At 50.5% G+C, this 19,449-nt stretch overlaps 1 protein-coding gene across 1 annotated transcript in view; it reads right to left on the bottom strand.

The window, feature by feature from the left end:
* Positions 1 to 19,449, bottom strand: part of HSPG2 (heparan sulfate proteoglycan 2) — a gene marked incomplete at its 5' end in the record, with an annotated part of 93,867 nt that overhangs the window by 53,989 nt on the left and 20,429 nt on the right. Inside the window, 14 exon segments of the mRNA XM_087702437.1 lie at positions 1,168 to 1,254; positions 1,335 to 1,462; positions 1,658 to 1,771; positions 2,302 to 2,413; positions 5,610 to 5,728; positions 7,165 to 7,344; positions 8,547 to 8,729; positions 8,867 to 9,007; positions 11,570 to 11,634; positions 12,659 to 12,738; positions 13,546 to 13,632; positions 14,508 to 14,635; positions 15,877 to 16,024; positions 17,830 to 18,026. Of these exon segments, the coding sequence (XP_087558563.1) occupies positions 1,168 to 1,254; positions 1,335 to 1,462; positions 1,658 to 1,771; positions 2,302 to 2,413; positions 5,610 to 5,728; positions 7,165 to 7,344; positions 8,547 to 8,729; positions 8,867 to 9,007; positions 11,570 to 11,634; positions 12,659 to 12,738; positions 13,546 to 13,632; positions 14,508 to 14,635; positions 15,877 to 16,024; positions 17,830 to 18,026 (1,769 nt within the window).

The raw sequence follows: 19,449 nt of genomic DNA, 5'->3' as shown, positions 1-19,449 counted from the left end.
ATCTAAAGTTAGCTTAATAAAAGGGGAGTTAAAGTACAAGGGAAGGTAGGATGCTAAAGTTAGTTAGCTTATGTTAGTGTATGATTGTTAAATGTTTATACCCTGTATTTTGCTCTGGGAGGTTGAGGGGGAGGGAGGGTTGGAGGGAGGGCAGGGTTGGGGAAGAGGGAGGGAAGGGGAAACATTTGTAAAATCTATTAAAACTCTTTAATAAAAAAAATACTTCTAAATGTGTAAATTAATTATGTTAAATGTTGATTAATAAAAATTGAACTTGAAGACATGTGTTGCTAACAGAAAATAGATGAAAAAGAAATGATGTTGATTTATTTCTAATGAGAAGAGAAAAAATGATATTTATATATGTTAAAAATTGGAAATCGGAAAATATGAGTAGAAAAGTATACGGCTAAAATTGGAAATAATGGAAACATAATGTGGAATGAATTATGGATTTGTGGAAATGTTAAAGAAGGAATCTGGACAACACACTGTTCAGAAAAGAATTTTTTATTACGTACCATATTTTTTGGAGTATAAGACCCCCCCCTTTACCTCAAAAAAGAGGCTGAAAATCTGGGTGCATCTTATACATTGAATACAGCATTTTTTTGCCCCCCGAAAACCTGCCCCTTCACCAAAATGGCCGTGCAGAGCCTCTAGGAAGCTTTTAGAGAGCTCCTGGGGGCTGGAGAGGAAAAAAATGAGCAAAAAATGGCCTGTATTTTGCTCAATTTTATCCCCAGCCCCCAGGAGCACTCTATAAGCTTCCTAAAGGCTATCCATGCCTTTTTTTTTTTTTTTTTTACAAAAAATGGGCTGTTTTTTGCTCATTTATGCCTCCCCATGAGCACTGTACAAGCTCCCTAAAGGCTATTCATGCCCTTTTGGGGGGGGGGGAATGAGCCTGGTTTTGCAAAAACGGGCCCTTTTTGGGAGGTTTGCCATGTGCAAAAACTTTTTTTTAAATTTTCCTCTTCAAAACCTTGCTGAATCTTATACTCTGGTGCGTCTTATACTCCGAAAAATACGGTAACTAAAATAAAAAACTTTTTATTAAAAAAGGAAAAGAACCGGAAACTGGAGTGAGACCGGTCCCAAATGAAAGCCAACGGGTAGCCCCCTGTCAGGATCTTCCCAATGCCAGCAAAGGGCCCAGCTGCCTACCTTTCACACTGGCGCCCGATGTAACCCGGGGCACAGGAGTCGCAGGTTGGCTCTCCGTCGCCGTCCACAAAGCAGGTCCCCCTTTCCCTGCAGGAGCAAAAGAAGAGGAAGTCAACGGGACTGTCGTGGCGAGGAATGGGCTGCCAATGGTCATGGGTTCCACCTACTGGATAGCTGAGGATGGTCCGTGGCAGGGGCACGGCTGGCAGTCTCTGGGCGTCCCGTGTTGGGCATCCCCGTAGAATCCTGGCTGGCAGCGCTCACAGTGGAGTCCTTCCGTGTGGTGCTGGCAGCCCTGGAAGCAGGTAAGGAAGCTGGGTCAGCCAAGAGGGCAAGGGGTGGTGGTGGGAGTTTCCCAGGCTCCTTCTCAGCACTGAGAAAGAATGGCTGCTGGTCTGGGGTGGGCCGAGCAGTCCAGGACCCCTCCTTGTGCTGCCAAGAGTGGTGGGGAGGCACTCCTCCTCCTGTTCCCAGCCTGCAGCCTGCCCACCTGGCACTCTCCCGTCTCCATGTCGCACTCGGTGGCATGCCCGTGGCAACTGCATGGCTCGCAGGTACCCAAGTAGAGTCCTCTGGTGCTGCGCGTGTACCCAACGTCACAGTCCTGCAACAGAGGAGGGAAGGGGCAGCTCAACAACAGCAGAGGGGAAGGGCGATCCGATGGGCCTTTGGGCCGTCCCACCGGCTGGGTGATTTCCCCAGCTTCGTCACATGCACAAGTGTGCACTGATCAGGCCACGCTCCAAAAAAGCTGAACCTCCGGATTCAAGCACACATGTGCATCCAGCGATCAGATGGCTGGCATGCATGTGCAGGCCGGTTTTCGGCACTGCCATGCAGGTGAAGGGCTTGCGCTCCAGAAAAGCCAAACTTCCAGGTTCTGGCAGGTATGCGTGACTGACAATCAGCTGGCCCCGTTTTTTGGCACTGCCGCACAAGTGCCGCACACACTGATCATCGTACATGCATGTGCGCCAGAGACCACAAACAGGCAAGGCCGCGCGTGCGGGTGACATGGCTTCGTGTGCCACTTTGGGCATGCATACCATAGATTCGCCATCACGGGCCTAGATAGTCCTCTACTTATGCCCATAGGCTCAAGGGGCAACGCCCACTCCCCACCAGCCTGCTTACCTGGCAGGAGGGCCCTCGATACCCGGGCGGGCAAGTACAATCTTCTACCTCGGGGGCTGGGCTCAGGCCTGTGGAATGTGGTACCGCCACATCCATGTGGATGTCAGAGATCCTGTCAGAAGAAACCAAGTTATGACCATGGGTTCCTGCTTGGAGAAAGGCAGGAATGGCCGATGAGCCATCAAGAGCCCCCTCCCACCACCACCACCACCAGCTCCTTGGCTCCCTCCCGCCTGGCACAATTCAGGGACTCAATGAAGAACAAGAAGATGTTACAGAAGAAAAAGAGATCGAAAAAGAAAAAATACACCCTCAGATGAAACTACAATCAGGAAAATACTCGAATGCGCAGAAATGGATAAAATGACAATAGAACTAAAAGAAAGAGTTCGAAGTTTGAAGTTTCGAAGTTTATTGACATTTGTATGCCGCCCACTCCCTAGGGACTCTGGGCGGCTTACAGACAAACAAGGGAATATATAAAAATTAAAATAGAATACAGTTATTTAAAATTCCACAACATACATACTACTTAAAGTAGGGCTGGATGCTAATCAACAGCCCCAGGCCTGCCAGAACAGCCAGGTCTTAGTGGCTTTACGGAAGGCCGGAAGAGTAGTGAGGGTCCGGATCTCAACGGGGAGATCATTCCATAGGGCCGGGGCAGCAACAGAGAAAGCCCTCCCCCGGGGGGTCGCCAGCCGACATTGACCGGTCGATGGTACCCGGAGGAGGCCCAATCTGTGTGATCTTATTGGTCTTTGGGAGGTAACTGGCAGGAGGCGGTCTCTCAGGTAGCCAGGTCCTAAACCATGTAGGACTTTAAAAGTAACGACTAGCACTTTGAAGCATGTCCGGAGACTAATGGGGAGCCAGTGCAGCTCGTGGAGGACAGGTGTAACATGGGTGTATCTAGGTATACCCATTATCGCTCGCGTAGCTGCATTCTGGACCAACTGCAGTCTTCGAGCACTCTTCAGGGGCAGCCGCATGTAGAGCGTGTTACAGTAATCCAGTCTTGAGGTGATGAGGGCATGAGTGACCATCCGAAGGGCCTCCCGGTCCAGATAGGGCCGCAACTGGTGCACCAGGCGAACCTGGGCAATGGCCCCCCTGGTCACAGCCAACAAGTGATGTTCTAGCGTCAGCTGCGGATTCAGGAGGACTCCCAAATTGCGAACCCTCTCTGAGGGGCGTAAAGTTTCACCCCCCAGGCTAAGAGATGGAATAACTGAACCATCCTTGGGATGGAGCATCAATACTCAGTCCCCTAATCCTCTTGGTTGCTCTTCTCTGCACTCTTTCTAGAGTCTCCACATCTTTTCTACATCATGGCAACCAAAACTGGATGCAGGATTCCAAGTGTGGCCTTACCAAGGCATTATAAAGTGGTATTAACACTTCGTGTGATCTTGATTCTATCTCTCTGTTTATGCAGCCTAGAACTGTGTTGGCTTTTTTGGCAGCTGCTGCACACGGCTGGCTCCTATTTAAATGGTTGTCCACTAGGACTCCAAGATCCCTCTCATAGTTGCTACTATTGAGTAAGTACTGTTGATGATTGTACTGGGATTTACAGTTACACACCAAAAGGAGACAAGGGGGATATGGCCCCCAAATAGGAAAAATTAATTAGCAAAGGTGGGATTAATGGGGAAAGATTGGAGAAAAAAACTGGAGAAAGATACTAAAACAATAGAATTAAAAAAGGGGGGGGTTGGAAAGAAAAAATATAGAAATTACAAGAACAAGAGAAAAAAATTGCTAGGCAAATGGGTGGAGAGAAGAGAATATAAGTGAAATTCCTGAGAAAAAAATGGTTGAAAGGAGGAAGGGAGGAAAAGAATCTACCACTAGAATATAATGACATTTCATAAATGTAGCCAATGGTATATAGATAATATGAAGTGAGGGAAACAGATCAATATATGAGCCAAGGTGGCGCAGTGGTTAAATGCAGCACTGCAGGCTACTGCTAGATCAGCAGGTCAGCGGTTCAAATCTCACCGGCTCAGGGTTGACTCAGCCTTCCATCCTTCCGAGGTGGGTAAAATGAGGACCCAGATTGTTGGGGGCAATATGCTGACTCTCTGTAAACCACTTAGAGAGGCCTGAAAGGCCTATGAAGCGGTATATAAGTCTACTGCTATTGCTATTATTAACTTGGTAAATATTTTAAATGGTGAAAAAAAGGGGGAAAGGTAAGTTAAACTTAGTCAAACTATCGTTAAATAAATGACTGATAATGATAACAATGTATTGACCGGATAAAAGGGAAATTGGATATAAATTGTAAACAATGATTAAGAAAAGGTTTTTAAAAAATTGTTATTAAATATAATTATTTTTTTATTTTGAATGTGTTATAAAGGTATAATGTGGTTAGATGAGATTGAAAATAGATAAGGGAATGCCACTGTGTGGTTTTGTTTTAAATTTTGGAATGTTTGTTATAAAGGGACGTTTAAACAACTATAGTCATATGAAGGATGAGGTATGATGATAACAATAGATATAAGTATATGTGATGTAAAATAGATAATTTGATATGAATCAGAGGTGATGACTGTGGAAGAGTTCCACAAAAACTCTTTGTAACCAATTGACCCACTTTTCACAATTTGTACTGGAGGATGGTGTGTTTTTTCTTCAAAAAATAAAAAATATTTGGGGAAAAATAATAGTATTAATTGTGGATAATTAACTAAGTGAAACATTTATTATATAAAATTAAATTAACAATAGCAATAGCAATAGCAGTTAGACATATACCGCTTCATAGGGCTTTCAGCCCTCTCTAAGCGGTTTACAGAGTCAGCATATTGCCCCCACAGTCTGGGTCCTCATTTCACCCACCTCGGAAGGATGGAAGGCTGAGTCAACCTTGAGCCGGTGAGATTTGAACCGCTGAACTGCAGATAACAGTCAGCTGAAGTGGCCTGCAGTACTGCACCCTAACCACTGCGCCACCTCAGCTCTATTCACGGTTATATATCATTGATAGTAAAACAGAATAATAGATGGAAATGATGTGTGAAATTTGAATAATCTGGAGAGGCAAATAACGATACTGTTTATATATTAAGAAGAAATTAAAGTTAAGCTGGAAAATATGGAATGAAAATAAGAGGACTGACATGTGAAATGAAAATAGAATGTAAAATGCATAACAGAAGATGTAAAGGCGGAAAAACCCTGACAACACTTCGTTTATAAAATATGTTAAAATAAATATGTAATAAAAAAGAGCCCACCCACTCACCAGCCCCCTGGTTCCCTGCTGTCTGGCACAATTCACACCCTCCTACCTGGTCTCGGAAGGCCGCTCAGCATAGGAGGCCCGGATCATGAAAACATCGATGTCAGCCAGCGCCATCAGGAGGTGCTGCCGGGTGGCATTCTGCCCATCGGCACGGTGCCAGGCTTGCTAAAAGAGAAGATGGGTGTCTGCCTGCGTGTGAAGGCTGCTTTTTGCTACCTAGAGCTGAAAATGACATGTGTGCTAGCCGTTCCCGACTCTAGGGGGCGGTGCTCATCTCTGTTTCAAAGCCAAAGAGCCAGCGCTGTCCGAAGATGTCTCCGTGGTCATGTGACCAGCATGACTCAACGCCGAATGTGCATGGGACGCTGTTGCCTTCCCACCAAAGGTGGTTCCTATTTTTCTACTTGCATTTTTTTACGTCCTTTCGAATGGCTAGGTTGGCAGAAGCTGGGACAAGTCTCGGGAGCTCACTCTGTTATGCGGCGCTAGGGATTCGAACCGCCGAACTTTCTGATCGACAAGCTCAGCGTCTTAGCCACTGGGCCACCAGACCACATACACACACACACACACATAGACTCTCTCCATTTTCCACAGAGGGTTCCCATCTGTGGCTGGGCAGGTAAAGCGAACGCTCAGGTAGGATCTAAGCAGGGGTGGGCTTCAAAAATTTCAGCAATGGGTTCTCTGCCTGGTTGCTGGGTGGGTGTGGCCATGGTGAGTGTGGCCTAGTCATCCTCCTGCAGCACAGTAGGGGGAGGGTGTTTTCCCCTTCCCCAAGCTCCGGAGACTTTATACAATAGAATAGCAGAGTTGGAAGGGACCTTGGAGGTCTTCTAGTCCAACCCCCTTCCTAGGCAGGAAACCCTATACCGTTTCAGACAAATGGCTATCCAACATCTTCTTAAAGACTTCCAATGTTGGGACATTCACAACTTCTGGAGGCAACTTCTGTTCCACTGATTAATTGTTCTAGCTGTCAGGAAATTTCTCCTCAGTTCTAAGTTGCTTCTCTCCTTGATTAGTTTCCACCCATTGCTTCTTGTTCTACCCTCAGGTGCTTTGGGGAATAACTTGACTCCCTCTTCTTTGCGGCATCCCCTGAGATACTGGAAGACTGCTATCGTGTCTCCCCTAGTCCTTATTTTCCTTAAACCAGTTCCTGCAAGTTTTAGCCTCCAGTTCCCTAATCATCTTTGTTGCTCTTCTTTGCACTCTTTCTAGAGTCCCCACATCTTTTCTACATTGTGGCGACTTTCCTTGAGCCTCTGGGAGGGTGAAAACCTCCTCCCCCAGGCTTCAGAGGCCCTCTGGACACCGAAACGAGCCTGTTTCCAGACTCCCGGAACTTCCGATAGTCCCGTTTCCCCCCTCCCCAAGCCTCCGCATAGGCCCTGCACTTACCTCGCGTCCAAAATGGGCCGTATGGTGACTCCTGGGAAGGTAGGGGTGGGAAGGGCAGGGCAGAGCCAGACAGGGGTGGGATTTGGAGGTTCTCCGAACTGGCCATAACGTTAGCTACGGGTTCTCCCGAATCCGGGCGAACCCATAGAAGCCCAACCCTGAATTGAAGGCTACTTCCGGCCAGGTTAGGTTCTCACCTCCCGGAAGGGCACGACAAAGGTGGTTGACTCCCCGGGCAGAGGGGTACTGGTAGCCATGTGTTCCAAGAAAATGCCGTTTCCCTGGATCAGAACGTCGGCCTGGTTGCGCAGCAGAGCAGAGCCGGGGTAGGCATCGTGGCTGATGGTGTAGCGCAGCTCTCCGCCGTACGAGGTCACCTGGGGATGGAGCAGAGATCAGACTCGGCGCTCGGCGTCCCCTTCAAACTCTTCCACCAGGGGGAGCCCCAGGATTGAAATCTGTACAGGTAGCCTCCCCAGGTATGACCCCCCTCCCCCAAACAGAGCCCCAATTTTGCCAAATGAAACGCATCTCAAATGAGCTTTGACCATTTTACAGGCCCGGGAAGCGAGTCATGTGGTGGTTCAGCGAATCTGGTGGATTCCCCGCGGGCTCTGGTCATCAGGCGGCCGCAAAAGGGGGAATCACATGACACCAGGGATGCTGTGACCATCGTAAATAGGAGTTAAGTTGTCAAGAGTCTGAATTTTGATCATGAGGGTACTGCAATGGTCGTAAATGTGAAAAACCAGCCGTAAGTCACTTTTTTTAGCGCCCTTGTAACTTCGAATGGTTGCTAAACTTACGACGACTGTTGTAAGTTGAGGAGGGCCTGTGTTTATTTTTAATCATGAAACTTATTTGATGCCCATTTTGCAACCAACAACTCTGGGCATCTGTCGCTTAAGAACAAGCTAACAGTCTGGAGGTCAGTCAGCATAGGAATATCCTGTTCTGACCGAGGCTTCCCAAGAGCCTGAAGCAAACTCTTTGTCCCCACAAAAAACCCTTTTATTAATTGACTGTGAATTCCTCTCATTCACATCCAGCAAAGTCTTTGGAGGGAGGATTTACAGTCACAGACCTTATCTGGCTTGGAGAGCTGCCAGGCTGATAGCTGCAGAACGTGGCCAGGAGTCTGGGAGAGTCATGAGCCAATGAAGCGAACTAATGGTCTCCTGCAAACTCCCCTCCCCTTTTGCTCCTCTTTTATTTCCTCTGGGAGGGGCCATTCATCGTCCACCTGTGGCCTTACTCCCAAGTCGACCCTTGTTTTTTAGCTGTTCCCTTCGTCTGGCAACTCTGTGCATGCGCACACTGGGAACAGGCTCCAGCTGTTCTTCTGCCTCACTGTTGTCTGACTCTGAAGGCAGCTGATAACTGGCATACGGCTCTGGTCCCCCCTTTGCTTCCAACACAGAGCCCTCCCTAGACTCCAGGACTGGTCCATGTTCCTCCCCAACCTCCTCACTTTCCGAATCTGCTGCCAGCTCCACTGGCCGCTGGCAGGCCATAACAGATCCCACCCGGCATCTGAACCCCTGTCCCGCCCTTCTCATCCGCCCCCCCCCCGGGGCACCTTGTCTCCCCTGAAGCGCTCGGGCAGCAACCAGTAGTAGACGTCCCGTGGCAGAATGTGGAAGGAAGAGAAGGTGAGCTCCGAGCCCCCCGTAAAGCGGATCCCCTCGCTGACCGTCCGGGTGTTGGCAGAGTTGGCGAGACCGAACTGCCCTCTCTGGGCATCCTCGTGAGTCAGCTGAACCTAGAGCCAGGAGCAAAGTTGGGGGGAATCAATTGCAGAAAGGGCCTCGGAGGGAACTTCAGAGTTGTGCCTTCCTGGGGGGGGGGGGGGGCGTTCCACTCCCCCCTCCTTGAAGGAGTCTGCCCCAAGTGCTCTACCTGATCTCTGTTCCAAGAGGAGCTGGCACACTGGCGTGAGACCCCCATGCAGAAGCAGCGGAGACAACCCTCGGGGTTCCCGTGGCTCAGGTGGAAGCTGCCCATGGCACACTCATTGCACGACCGCCCTTGGACGTTGGGCTGGAGAGAGAGGGGGGGGAGGGAGAGAGTGAGGGAAAGGGAGAGCGAGGGAGAGGGAAAGAGAGAGAAAAGAGAAAGAGGAAGAGAGAGGGAGGGAGGGAAAAAGAGAGAGAGGGAGGGACAAGGAGGGAGAGAGAAGGAGAGGGAAAGGGAAAGAGTAGAGAGAGGGGGAGAGAGAAGAGAGGGAGGGAGAGTGAGAGAGACAGGGAGAGCGAGGGACAGGGAGAGAGAGAAAAGAGAAAGAGAGGGAGAGAAAGAAGAGAGAGGGAGAGGGGGGAGGGAGAGAGGGAGAGAAAGGGAGAGCGAGGGAGAGAAAAGAGAAAGAGGGAAGTAAAAAGAGAGACGAGAGGGAGGGAGAGGGAGGGACAGGAAGGGAGAGAGAGAACAGAGAGAGAAGGAGAGGGAAAGGGAAAGAGAAGAGAGGGGAGGAAGGGGAGAGGGAAAGGGAGAGAGTGAGGGAGAGAGAAAAGAGAAAGAGAGGGAGAGAGAGAAGAGAGAAGGAGAGGGAAAGGGGGAGAGAAGAGAGGGAGGGAGGGCAAGAGAGGAAAAGTGAGATTAAGGGAGAGGAAGAGAGAGAAAAGAGAAAGGGGGGAGAGAGAAAAGAGAGAGGGAGAGGGAAAGGGAGAGAGAAGTGAGGGAGGGAGAGGGAGAGGGACGGAGAGAGAAAAAAGAGAGAGGGAGAGAGGGAAGAGAGAGGGAGAGGGAAAGGGAGAGAGAAGAGAGGGAGAGAGAGGGAGGGAGAGAGGGGGAGAGAAAAAAGAGAGAGGGAGAGAGGGAAGAGAGAAGGAGAGGGAAAGGGAGAGAGAAGAGGGAGGGAGGGCAAGAGAGGAAAAGTGAGATTAAGGGAGAGGGAGAGAGAGAAAAGAGAAAGGGGGAGAGAGAAAAGAGAGAGGGAGAGGGAAAGGGAGAGAGAAGTGAGGGAGGGAGAGGGAGAGGGAGGGAGAGAGAAAAAGAGAGAGGGAGAGAGGGAAGAGAGAGGGAGAGGGAAAGGGAGAGAGAAGAGAGGGAGGGAGAGGGAGAGGGAGGGAGAGAGAAAAAAGAGAAAGGGAGAGAGGGAAGAGAGAGGGAGAGGGAAAGGGAGAGAGAAGAGAGGGAGGGAGAGGGAGGGAGAGAGGGAGAGAGAAAAAAGAGAGAGGGAGAGAGGGAAGAGAGAAGGAGAGGGAAAGGGAGAGAGAAGAGAGGGAGGGAGGGCAAGACAGAGGAAAAGTGAGATTAAGGGAGAGGGAGAGAGAGAAAAGAGAAAGAGAGGGAGAGAGAAAAGAGAGAGGGAGAGGGAAAGGCAGAGAGAAGAGAGGGAAAGGGAGAGGGAAAAAAGAGGGAGAAGAGAGAGAAGAAAGAGAGAGATGGTTCACATGGGATGCCAAAACAGTGGCCGGCTCTGTAAACAGCCTCCGCCCTAAACCCTGGCTGCCAAACGGGAATGGCTGAGGTCACCTAGCCACCTTAAGCCAAGCAGCCTGCTTCTGTTGGCTCCCGGTCAGCCTTTCCACACTCCGGGAATTTCCCCCCTGGATCACCTCCCTAGAATGAGGGGGTTATGCCAGGGGTCAGTTTCAGCCAGTTCGGATTAGTTCGGGCAAAGCGGTCGTTCCCGCGATCAGTTAGCCCCGCCCACCTGCCCCTGCTCTATTCCGTCCTATATTTCCTTTGTTTGAAGCCCAGCTGATTGGCGCGGCTGAGCGGATTCCTGCGTCTCAGCTGTTTTACCCACCCGGGTTGCAGGAAAAGGTCAGATTTAGTGCTGATTTCAAAGGCAATGTGCGCGCGCCTGAAGCGAACTGGTTGTTACGCCGGCTGAATCCCACCCCTGGGTACTGCCAGTGGTGGGATTCAAATGATTTAACAACCAGTTCTCTGCCCTAATGAGCAGCCAGGTAGGCGGGGCTCGACGGTCATGTGACCATGTCTGTGTGGCCACTCAGGTTGATGGGCGCTTCGCCTAGCTGTTACAATGTAATGAGGGTTAACCGGAGAGGCGGTTTCTGTAAGCAGGGCAACAAAGATTAGGCTAGAAACAACAGAATGTTTCCTTCCTGCCTTCCTTGCAGGATTAGCCCTGTAAAGTGGGGAAAAACAAAAGGAGATTTCTTCCAACAACCGGTTCTCCGAACTGCTTAGAAAGTTAACAACCAGTTCTCCCAAATAGGTGCGAACTGGCTGAATCCCACCACTGGGTTCCGCCAAGCAGATTTCTACTCTGCAGGGCCAAACACTTTCTAATATTTTAATCTCACGCCCTCTCGGATTCAGACGTTCAAAAGGGAAACAAGAGCCGAGAGGACAAGATTGGCTCGGCACAGCTTTTTCCTGAAGTATGGGCTGGTGTGTGCTTGCACGTATATACACATTTGGAATTTCAGTATCCAAAGTTGAAATACAGAAGTCCCCCTTTTCATTTGGCTGAACCGCAAATCCACTTCACTATTCCAGAGGGACCAACCTCTTGAGGAAGAGCTGGGTGTGGATGTGTGGGTGTTTGTATGTGTGGGTGCTTGTGTGTGTGCACAGAAAACTGCCTCCTTTCCTAAGGCGATGCTCCATCCCCCAGTGCCATCCCCTTACCTTACAGCGGCAGCCCCCATCTGAGGCCTTCCTGCCCCCTCGCTCGTCGCAGACGACCTCCTTCCCTATAGACAGAGAGAGAGAGAGAATGAGAGACAAGGTAGATAGAGGAGAGCGCCTCCTTCAGGCCCGGCCTAGTTTACACTACCTGCCAGGGTAATGACAATTTAATAGCTGACCAGCTGCTTTAAAGGCTATAAACCGAGATGATGACATGAGGATGAGTCAGAAGGGTTACTGTCACTTTAAGAAGCTGTATATATATAAGGGAGGCCACATGTGGGTGTCTCTCTCTCCTCGTGTTCTATCTCCATTGTGGTTCTTGTTAAAATATTCATGACTGGGAGAGACATGGGAACGAGGTCAGCCGATAAATAGGCATAGCAACTAGGTCAGCCAATGGGAGCGTAAACAGAGCTGAATCTGTGCAAAGAATTGAAGCAGAAACTTAAGCAGTCTCTTGCTCTGAGAAGTAAACAAGCAGTTTGTCTGGGCTTGTCTGCTGAAATGTAGCTAACGGCTTGTGTTCGCCTGTAACTCTCCTACATTGTGTTTACTTGGGAAAACCACCTGTTGGTATTGTACATTTATTCATCTATTCTTATGTATATAAAGAAGTTAAGGAATCTTGCTGCATCAGTTATCTGAGTGCGCTTCTGGATTTGAGTTTATGCAACAAAATCTTACAGTTCTCCGTGTGGAGTTGAAGATTGATTGATTGCCTGGTATTTGCCTAAGACGTGTAGGTAGGTAAGTCCTGTATATAAACCACTGTTTGAAAGACAAAATCTCTGTGTACTGTATTTTGCTCCTGGGTTGTCTCAAAATAGTAGTCACACTGTGCACACTCGGACAATACCCCTCTCTGGGATGTGAGGCTGGCTGTGGAGGTGGGGAGACCAAGAAGCCGGTCTCCGGGAGAAGGGTTTGCTCCCAGATGGGGCAGCGAGAACAGCCGGAATAAAAGCAGAAATTTCATACCAGCAGGACGAAGGCTTTCTCGACATTCCGCCCTCTCTTCGAGGGCGTTCAGTCCCGCTAGGCCTTCAGGGACTTTGAAATAGTCCTTTGGGATCCCAAGGAGGTTACCTGGAATCTCGGTGTCTCCTCCAATCGGCACGCACTTCCCGCCTGGCTGGATGGGGTTGCCTTTGTAGCCAGGAGCACACCTGAAAAAGGGCAGGGACGGACAAGGCCAATCAGAGGCCGCCCCCCCCCCCATCTCAAAAGGAAATCCCTCCCTCTAGAGGTGGTATTCAGAAGGTTCTGACCAGTTCTGGAGAAGTGGTAGCAGAATTTTTAAGTAGTTGAGAGAACTGGCAAATACCACCTCTGACTGGCCCCGCCCCCATCTATTCTCTGCCTCCTGGATCCCAGCTGATCGGAAGGAAATGGGGATTTTGCAGTATCCTTTCCCTGAAGTGTGGAAGGAATGCATATTTTGCAGTATCCTTCCCCTGGAGTGGGGAGGGAGTGGAGATTTTGCAGTATCCTTCCCCTGAAGTGGGGAGGGAATGGGAATTTTACAGTATCCTTTCCCTGGAGTGGGGAGGGAATGGGGATTTTGCAGTATCCTTTCCCTGGATTGTGGAGGGAATGCATATTTTGCAGTATCCTTCCCCTGAAGTGGGGAGGGAATGGGAATTTTATAGTATCCTTCCCTTGGAGTAGGGAGGGTATGGAGATTTTGCAGTATCCCTTTCCTGAAGTGGGGAGGGAATGGGAATTTTACAGTATCCTTCCCCTGGAGTGGGGAGAGAAAGGAGATTTTGCAGTATTCTTCCCCTGCCACACTCATCAAGCCATGCCACACCTATAGAACCAGTAGTAAAAAAAATTGAATCTCACCACTTCCTCCCTCGGATATGTCACCTGGCCATAACCTCCCCCCCTCCCCACGCACCTTAGCACAACAGGGCTGCTGCAGCCCCACACTCCTGGGGTGGGGCAAGCGGCAAGAGCTCTGTGCCTGTTACCTTTCGCAGCGGCGTCCCGTGTAGCCCTGGAAGCAGGCATCGCAGGTCGCCTGTCTGTCTACATCCAAGAAGCAGGAGTTGGAAAACCTGCCAGAGGGAAAGCGCCATAAGGCTGGGCTGCCGGGGAGCTCCGCCTGGCCTCCAGCGAGCCCCACTGGTGCAGCTCACTCAAAGTGCAGAGGTTGCACCAGTGCAGCTCCTGAAGATGGCTGTGGAAAGGTGTGTATATGATGGAAGGAAGGGAACCTGGCTTTTCTCAGGCCCTGAGAGTTTAATTTTCTTTCCTGGAGCGAGGGGAGACAACATTCAATAGCCATAGCACTTAGACCAGTGTTTCTCAACCTTGGCAACTTAAAGATGTCCGGACTTCAACTCCCAGAATTCCCCAGCCAGAGAATGCTGGCTGGGGAATTCTGGGAGTTGAAGTCCGGACATCTTCAAGTTGCCAAGGTTGAGAAACACTGACTTAGACTTATATGCCGCTTCACAGTGCTTTTAAAGCCCTCTCTAAGCAGTTTACAGAGTGAGCCTCTAAAGGATGGAAGGCTCAGTCAACCTGCAGCCAGTCAGGATCGAACTGTTGGCATTGGGCAGAGTTAGCCTGCAATACCACATTCTAACCACTGGGAAGGAGGGAAGGAAGATAGCAATAGCCTTTAGACTATATACCGCTTCACAGTGCTTTACAGCCCCCTCTAAGCAGTTTACAGAGTCAGCCTCTCGCCCCCAACAATCTGGGTCTTCATTTTACTCACCTCGGAAGGATGGAAGGCTGAGTCCACCTTGAGCCTGGTGAGATTCGAACTGCCAAATTGCAGGCAGCCGACAACCAGCAGAAGTACCCTGCAGTACTGCATTCTAACCACTGCACCATCGTGGCGCAATACAGAAATCTGGGCAGAGATGTACGCTGAAGCTGCCCCAAACACTCCACCCCCTAGACAACCCCGCCCCTCCCTCACCTGCGCGGAGCTTCGGTATACGGGCATGGGCAAGGCCGGCACGCCTCTGGGGTGGCCTGGGTGGCATCACCAAAGAAGCCCAGCTTGCATTTGTCACATCGTGGCCCTTCCGTGTTGTTCTGGCAGTTCTGAAGGAAGAGAGAGGAAGAGGGGCCATGAGAGCCTAGAACTCTGCTCTGGTCCAAGAACCATCGCCTTTTGGATCTGGGACCTCGTCAAAGTTTCATGCCCTGGAGATGCCCAGATTCCGTATAAATGCATTTTGGGGGAGGTGGCAGGCGAAGAGAAGGGGAAGTGTGCTGGGAAGAGGGGTGGGAAATGACAGAGGATTTCGGGTGGCTATCTGTGTCCCAGTTTTGCAAATCTTAATTTGTTTTGCCCCGCGCACCAAACAATGCAACGCCACCACTTAGCAAGGGCACTTATATGCTGCTTCACAATGCTTTACAGTCAATGGTGGTATTCAACTGGTTCGTACCACTTCAGCCAAACCGGTTGTTAAATTGCTGGCTGGCCCCGCCCTGCCTTGCCCAGTCACTACGTATTAGCCTCACACCTTGGCTGGTGCCTTAGAGCAGGGATCCTCAAACTATGGCCCGCCGAAGCAATTAATCCCACCTGCGTGGTACCACGAGGCTAGCCATGCTCACCTAGCCACGCCCACAGAACCTGTTGTTAAATGATTTGATTAACACTACTGTTTACAGCACTCTAAGTGGTTTACAAAGTCAGCATCTTACCCCCAACAATCTGGGTTCTTAATTTTCCGACCTCGGAAGGAAGGAAGGCTTGAGCCGGTGAGAATCGAACTGCTGGCAGTCGGCAGAATTAGTCTGCAATACCACATTCTAACCACTCTGCCGCCATGGGTGCTTGTAGGACAGGCTTTGCTGCTTGAAATGTTTCCCAGCCATTCCCCTAGGTCCGTGATGCAGGCGTCCCAGCCATCGTCCCAGCCCAGCTCCACCGCGCATGTGCGCACACCTCCCGCCAGCCAACTGGTCTTCAGGTCTCTACCGCGTATGCATGGGAGGGCACTTGCATTGCATTTTGGAGTCTTGCACGCCCCTCCCGTGCCCTGTTTTGGCTTCCAGGTTGGTGTAGGAGGCCTTCCAGGCCCAATAAAGGGTGCAGGGGACCTCCTGCACCAACCTGGGGCACACGGGGCCTGGGTGTATCACCTGAAAATTGCATTATGGGTGCAGGAGCGAGTGCACATGAGCTTTCGGCACATGACAACAAAAAGGTTAGCCATCGCTGCCCTAGGTTCTCCAGTCGGCACACCCTAAGTCTAAAGCTTGTTTTGGAGCACCCCCAAATTTTAGGGCCCACCCTGCCCCTCCCCAAGTCCTGCCGCTGAGCCGCTCACCAGGCAGTATCCTGAGAAGGGGTCGCAGGAGGTGGAGTGACCATGGCAGCTGCAGCCGGAACAGATGCCCAAGTAGGGGCCGCCGGAGACTCTCTTGAAGTGAGGCTCGCACTGCTCACAGGAGAGGCCAGAGTAGCCCACGGGGCACCTGCAGAAAGAAGGATGAGTGGCAGCTACAACTACCAGCTGCCCCCGCCAGCGGAGACAATGGGCAATGTTCTGCAGTACAGTAAAAAGCACACTTAGTCCCAAACCCCCCTTTTTTATTTCAAAGGCTATGAATTATGTTCATTCACAGCCCGTAATGAGTCACAAATAGTTTGTAAAGAGTCCGAGAGAAGTCTGCCAAAGTCTTTTGGGATAAGGCTGATAAGCACCCACCTTTATCTCCCTTGAAACGCTGCCAAAGACCTAATTGGCAATTAGCTTGCAAGGCCACACAGAGCAAAGAGTCCAAACAGAGCTTCAGAATTTAAACCAACCAGCATGAACAAAGTTGCTTCCTGCAAAGTCTCATGTGCCTTTGCTCCTCTTTTATGTTCTATGGGAGGGGCCAATCACCTCCAAGCCTTACTCCCGAATTGTCCCTTTTGTCTTTACTGTTCTTGCCTTCTGGCAGCTCTGCGCATGTGCGCACTGGGAACAGGCTCCCCCTCTGCCTCGCTCTTGTCCACTTCTGGAGGCTCTGGAGGCAGCACATAACTCCCAGATGGCACTGGCCCCCTCTCTGCCTCCGACACAGAGCCCTCATCCGAGTCTTCCCCAGTCTCCAGGACTGGCCCATCTTCCTCCCCAACCTCTTCATTGCCCGACTCTGCTGCCAGCTGCACTGGCCACCAGCGGACCACAACAGGCAAGGTGAGTGAGGGGGTAGTGCAAAGCTTATCCTTGTTCTGGCTATTTCAGAACGGCTCTGGGTGGAAGCACAATTGCTTGGAGAGGTCATGGCAGGGAGTTTCAGCAGGACATAGCCAAGCCTGATAGTCCCCTGCAAGGAGGCAAATAATATTTTAGTGCAAAAAAAATTTCTGCTGCCTGATCAGAGTGGAAGCTGTGGGTCATCAGAAGGCAAAAGCTAGAGGAATCCTAGAGTGTTGTGACCCACCAGCAGCCAGCAGAGCTGGCGGCAGACTCAGACAGTGAGGAGGTTGGGGAGGAACATAGGCCAGTCCTGGAGTCTGGGGAAGGCTCTGACGAGGGCTCTGTGTCGGAGGCAGAGAGGGGGCCAGGGCTGTCTCACAGTTCTCAGATCCCTTCGAAGCCAGATATAAGTGAGGCAGAAGAACAGCTGGAGCCTGTTCCCAGTGTGCGCATGCGCAGAGTTGCCAGATGAAGATAACAGCTAAGGAATAAGGGCTGATGGGAGTAAAGCCGCAGGTGGGAGGTGAATGGCCCCTCCCATAGGGAATAAAAGAGGAGCAGAAGGGGAGTGGAGTTTGCAGGAGACAATTAGTTCAATTCATTACGGCGAAGATCTGTTCCTGAATGCTTGCCAAATAATTGCTGCTACAGTGTGGCGTTTGGAAGATATTGGCCTGGCAGCTCTCCAAGCCTGATCAAGGTCTGTAGCTGTGAAATCTCATGAAAGACTGTTGGCTGGGACTTTGCTGGAGAGGAATTAACCTTTGAACTTAATGCAAGGTGTTTTATCAGGACGAGGAGTCGGCTTCGTGCTTTTGGGAAGCCTCGGTCAAAACATCGAGTGGCCCTGTTTTTCCAGGCTTTAGAGGCTCCCCTCTCTATGATTGTGGGGGGGGGGGGAGACACACATTCTGTTAACCCTCTCTTCCATGTTCACCCTCTAACCCAAACAAACTGGGGAATCAGCTAAAAGTGTTGTCTGACTTCAAAGCCAACTTGTTATGGGGAATGTGTGATCCAGTAGGCCCTCTTCCCCCAAACAGATTGTATTCTTAGAGATTCCCCATAAGTAGCCGCCCCCCTGGCTGGCACCTGCACTCCTCCACATGATGCGCCACACCCAGGCTGGTGACCTCTGTGGTGGTGGTGTCCATGACGATGTTGCTCAGTCCCACCGTGGCCATCCGATTATCGTACACTGTCTGGATCATGACGGCCTCCAGGTTCTGCAGGGTGAGGAGCAGCTCCTCCCGGCTCACAGGCTCCCCAGATTCCTTCTGCCAGTTCTCCTGTGGGCATAAAACATGATCAGACAGCGCCAATCTTGCCAGTGTTATGAATTCCCCTCCCGTGGCCTGCATCTTGGCTTATTCCTTGAGCCACGAGTCAGACCCAATGTGGCCTACTTCAAATCTTGGTTAATACAAGGATGAAAAGGGGCAGCTCTATGCTCAGCATCCCAAATCCTTGGAAGCACTAAAAAAATGGGAGTGTATGTCCCATTTGGCTGGGGGTGTTGTCACCTGTCAGCCGCCGGCTCCCTTCAGCAGCCGAATCAGAGGAGGAGCGTGGGAGCAGGGGTGGGTTCCTGCCAGTTCTATAGAAGAGGTTCCACAAATCTACCGTGCCCTTTAGAACCGGTTCCAGCTCCCTCCCACCACCCGCCACACCACGTGTTCCTCGCCCACAGCTCACTGATTGGCTGGCTCACCAATCACCCCGCCCACCTCTAAGAGTCCTATCTAAAAGTCTTAAAGCTGTCAAATTTGAACATCCCTGGGTTTTTTTTTTTCTAAAGGGGTAGGGGTGCAAGGGTCTTGTAACTTGACAGCTTTAAGACTTGTGTGCTTCAGTGCCAGAGTTCCTGAGCCAACATGACTGGAGGAGGAATTCTGGGAGTTGAAGTCCACAAGTCTTAAAGCTGTCAAGTTTGAACACCCCTGGGTTTTTTTTTTCCTAAAGCGTTAGGGGTACAAGGGTCTTGTAACGTGACAGCTTTAAGACGTGCGTGCTTCAAATGCCAGAGTTTCTGAGCCAACATTTTGGTTGCTAAGCAAGAGCGTTGTTAAGTGAGTTTCGCCACATTTTACAAGTTGGCCACGCCCACCCGGTCACATGGCTGCCAAGCCACTCCCACTCAGTCACATGGCTGGCAAGCCACTCCCACCCGGTCACATGGCTGGCAAGCCACTCCCACAAAGCAGGCCACATCTATAGAAGAGGTTCTAAAAATTTTTGAAACCCACCACTGAGTGGGAGTCAGCATCAGCATCAGGGCAACCTGAGAGCTCCAAGGGAGAAGAGGGAATGGAGCTGTCAGAGAGAGAGACAAAGATGGAGCCTGAACTGTCCATCAGCCCTCAGAGGAAGAGTCAACAGCTCCCAGGTTTAGAAGTGGCTGATGAGGAAGAGGAGGAACAGCTGGATCCTATGCCTGACGCACAAATGCACAGAAGGCAGAGGAGAGGAGAGCAGTAGTGGAAATCTATGGGCCGGTCCTTGGGACGGAAGAGCCACAACTGCTAACTAAGCCCGACCCTAGCTCTGGGGGTAAAAGGCATAGGGCAGAGATGAATATATGTGGCAGACAACTATTAACCTCCCTGCCGGACAGACTTGCTAGCCTGCGGTGAGAGAGAAACTTTTTGCCGGGGCTGCCGGCGTTCCTAATAAAGGAATCACTGATTTAAAATACAGAAGGTTTGTCCTGTT

This window comes from Thamnophis sirtalis, unplaced genomic scaffold (genome assembly GCF_051295495.1).
Source record: "Thamnophis sirtalis isolate CommonGarterSnake01/CBP01778 unplaced genomic scaffold, rThaSir2_p1.2 scaffold_15, whole genome shotgun sequence".
Taxonomy (NCBI): Eukaryota; Metazoa; Chordata; class Lepidosauria; order Squamata; family Natricidae; genus Thamnophis; species Thamnophis sirtalis.
This window is presented reverse-complemented; position numbering and strand designations above follow the sequence as displayed.